Consider the following 3,630-nt stretch of genomic DNA (forward strand, 5'->3'; position numbering starts at 1 on the left):
ATATATATATATATATATTCAGTGTAAAATATTCAAATTTATTGCTGGTTTGTTCTGAAATATAAGCTCTTCAAAGCTTTCTTAACATATTTGAATTTTATTCAGCGTCTGAGTTTTGCAATAGCAAAAGAAAAGACACCAGGGGAATTGAAGAAAATGAGTAATCAGGTAATTACGATTATTTACTGAATAATCAACAATAGTAATTTCAGGTAAATTTTATATTAAAATCAATACTTTTTTTCAAACAGGAAATCGTGGAATGGCTTCAAAATTCTCAAACTGACGCTGGAAAGAAGTACCGTGAATTTCTTACCAGACACGGACACAGATGTTTAAAAGAAGTAAATGTCTCTGTTATTTAGTGCCTCTTAGTCTGCAGTGCCACCTACAAAATACCTGCTACACTAATTACTGCAATTTTTTTCCATCCAAATGTTTATTAATCATTTTATTACGAGTTCTAAAAGAAATATAAAATTGTGTAACGGTTGACCCACAAATGAGTGATGGATTTCGAAAAAAAAATGAAATAAAAGTGGAACGCGATAAAAATGCATAATTTGCTGCATTATGCGTGGGAAACCAGGCATTTCACTCCACCAAATTGCATATTTACTAAATTTTCCGCCAGTAGGTGGGGCTGCAGACATGTGAGTATTGTAAAGAAATTGTATCTGTGACATCCTCTAGTCGTTATTTAGCCACGCAGTCTGGCGCCACATATTGGCGAGAAATTTAACTAAATATGCAATTTGGTTGGATTAAAATAGCTCGTTTCTCCAGCATAATGCCTCACACCCAACATTTTTATCTCGTTTTTTTCTTATTTTATTGATCTTAAAAATTCATGAGACATTTTTGAGGACGCCCTGTAAATACTATATTAGATCTTGTAAATTTCACGTGATTACATCCGTTTCTTAATCATTGATAGAACCTGGAGTGCACAGAGTTATATTTAGTAACATATTTCTCTATAACTAAGAAAGATAATGAGAACTTATATTTACATCTACCTTAAAGAAGACAAGACCTCAATTAAGTTAAAAAATAAATTTTTTTAATATTAGAGTTTAAATGTTGATCAATTTCAAATGCTTTTAAAACCAGCTAACTCGGATTTTTTGATTTCCTGTTCCCTCTTTTGAGTAAAATACATGATATTTCATTACGTAAACCGTGCAATATTGATGAAGTATTTACATGCATACTATGTAATTTTCTGCGCATTCACAGGTATTTACAAAATAACAAAGGATGAAACAGAAATTTTTTTTAAATTTTTTTTTCTAAGCAATGTTTTTCTATTTTAATGTTTATTTTCAATTTAAACAAAAATTGCTAAGGTAGCAAAAAAATCTTTTTAAAATTTTTATCGCTTATACTTTTAACTACTTGCATCTATTCTTGATTTAATACATTTAATTTAATACCATTTGATTTTATACTACTACTTATCGTTGCGTGTTTCGATGAGTGGACTAAATATAAATGAAAAGTCTGAATACATTGTAAATTCAAATTTCATTTTGCTATCACTAGGTAAAAGTTTCTTTGAACAGCCTACAAGTTGACAGCTGTTGTATCGCTTTATAAAACTTAAAATTACAAAATGCTGTCGTAAACATGATGGTGGATATCACAAATAACATTTCTTTAAACAGCCTTTGAATAATCTTCAATATTTTAAAGTAATCTCAAATATTCTCAGTATTTAATCTCAATATTCTTTACCTTTTTTTCAGTTTGATATGCGGCAAAAAACTTGGGGAACTGATCCTACAACTCTCATACAGCTATTAAAGGTATGAAATGTTTCAGTCAGTAAACTTAAAATAGTCTCGTGTGAATCACATTTGAGCATTCTTAAATCCATCCCAAATTGTTAAAAAAAGGAGCAATGAAATTAACATTAAAACCAATTAATGATAATCTCGAAATCACCATTAAAGATAAAAATTTAAGTCAGCTCTCTTAAGTGGTTTCAGCTGATAAAAAAAAAAAAAATTGGTAGCAAAATTTGGAATGACTTCGAAACATACTTCTTAAACACTTTAACTCGATGCCCAGCTTTTTTATTTAAGTGTAGTACTTTTTCTTTTTCCATAATTTCTTTCTTGAACTGAATGGAATAGTTTTTCACGAACTCAGTCTTGTTTTGAATGGAATTAATGATTTCTAATGCCTTTCTTCCATTAATGCGTGTTCTGAATGGATTGAAATAATCAAACATTCAACGATTCTTATAGCTATTTTTCCACAGTTTTTTTTCTTGTTCTGAACGGTAGGGTTCATATAATTTTTGTTCTGTTCTAAATGGAATGAATTAACCGAGGCTTCACCGATTCTTAATGCTAGTTTTCCGCAGTTTTTTTGTTATTCAGAACAGTATATTTTTCTGTAATTTCTTTGGTGTTTTAAATGGAATGAAATAATCAAGCATTCAACGATTCTTAATGCTGGTTTTCTGGTATTTATTTCTTATTCAGAACGGAATGGTTTTCTAGAATTTCGTTCGTGTTCTCAACGGAAAGAAGTAATTAAATTTCAATCAAATGTTTCTTAATGCTAGTTTCCCATGTTTTTTTTCACCGAACAGAATAGTTTCCCCGATGTTCCAAGCGGAATGAAATAATCAAGCATCCAACATTCCATAAAGCCAGTTTTCGCAGTTTCTTGTACTCAACGGAATGACCTTTTTTAAAAGATCCTAATTAGATACAGCCAATTGCACCAATTATGCACTTGTATTAAATATGCATTTCATTTTGACCGTCAGTAATGTCAGAGATCGATTGCGAGGGTGCTTTATCATATTTAGTGCCCAGTATTAAGATTTAACTACTTTAACTAAGAGTTTTTATTTAAGGGGTATATCAAGACTATAATGAAATAGTAGTATTGATATACCCCTAAACAAACAACTTAAATCAAGACTTCTGTGAAAAGAAGAGCTTATATCAAAACTTTATTATGATAAATAATTAATAATCAGGTCCCTTTTATTTTTCAATTAATTTTGCATTGGGTGAGGGATTGATATTCTCATAAGTTAAAGCTTAAAATAGATGTTAGTTTCAAAACCTTAAAATACAGATCAGAGTGTTTGCACATCTAATACTTATTTATGCATTTTTTATTTACAGAATCTCGCCGGATCATCATCGAAAAAAGTAACAAATAAGAAAGAAGAGAATTTTAACAAAACATTGAAAGATTTGGGAATAAACGTCGGGCTCAAGACAAGGTAATCTATTTTAAAGAATACGAATAATTAAATTTCCGTTTGATTAAGTTGAATTTCTTTTCAGTTTTATAAGTAACTTGTGTCTAAAGAAACGTTTAAAGTAGTTTGCACTTTACTTCCAGACTAACTCTGAAATTCTTGATATCTCGAAGTCGAAAAGGAGTTCAGAATAGAGAAATGTCAAAGGTAAATTTTTTTTATGATTTCAGTAATATATATATATATATATATATATATATATAAGTTCAAAATGAAGAATAAAACAAAGAAAAATTATAGACATATGAAAAAAAGGGGGTGGGAAATAATAAATAAAAAATAACAAACAACAGTTTATTAAAAAAAAAATGTTAATTAAAAAACCGGAAAAAAAGCCGGAA

General features: G+C 29.2%; 1 protein-coding gene across 1 annotated transcript in view; it reads left to right on the forward strand.

Annotated features, from left to right (window-relative positions):
* LOC107441118 (rifampicin phosphotransferase) overlaps nucleotides 1–3,630 on the forward strand; it is a gene marked incomplete at its 3' end in the record, with an annotated part of 93,960 nt that overhangs the window by 77,830 nt on the left and 12,500 nt on the right. The window contains 5 exon segments of the mRNA XM_071181070.1: nucleotides 106–168; nucleotides 252–344; nucleotides 1,749–1,808; nucleotides 3,150–3,250; nucleotides 3,373–3,436. Of these exon segments, the coding sequence (XP_071037171.1) occupies nucleotides 106–168; nucleotides 252–344; nucleotides 1,749–1,808; nucleotides 3,150–3,250; nucleotides 3,373–3,436 (381 nt within the window).

The sequence above is a fragment of the Parasteatoda tepidariorum genome, chromosome 5 (assembly GCF_043381705.1).
Source record: "Parasteatoda tepidariorum isolate YZ-2023 chromosome 5, CAS_Ptep_4.0, whole genome shotgun sequence".
Classification (NCBI taxonomy): Eukaryota; Metazoa; Arthropoda; class Arachnida; order Araneae; family Theridiidae; genus Parasteatoda; species Parasteatoda tepidariorum.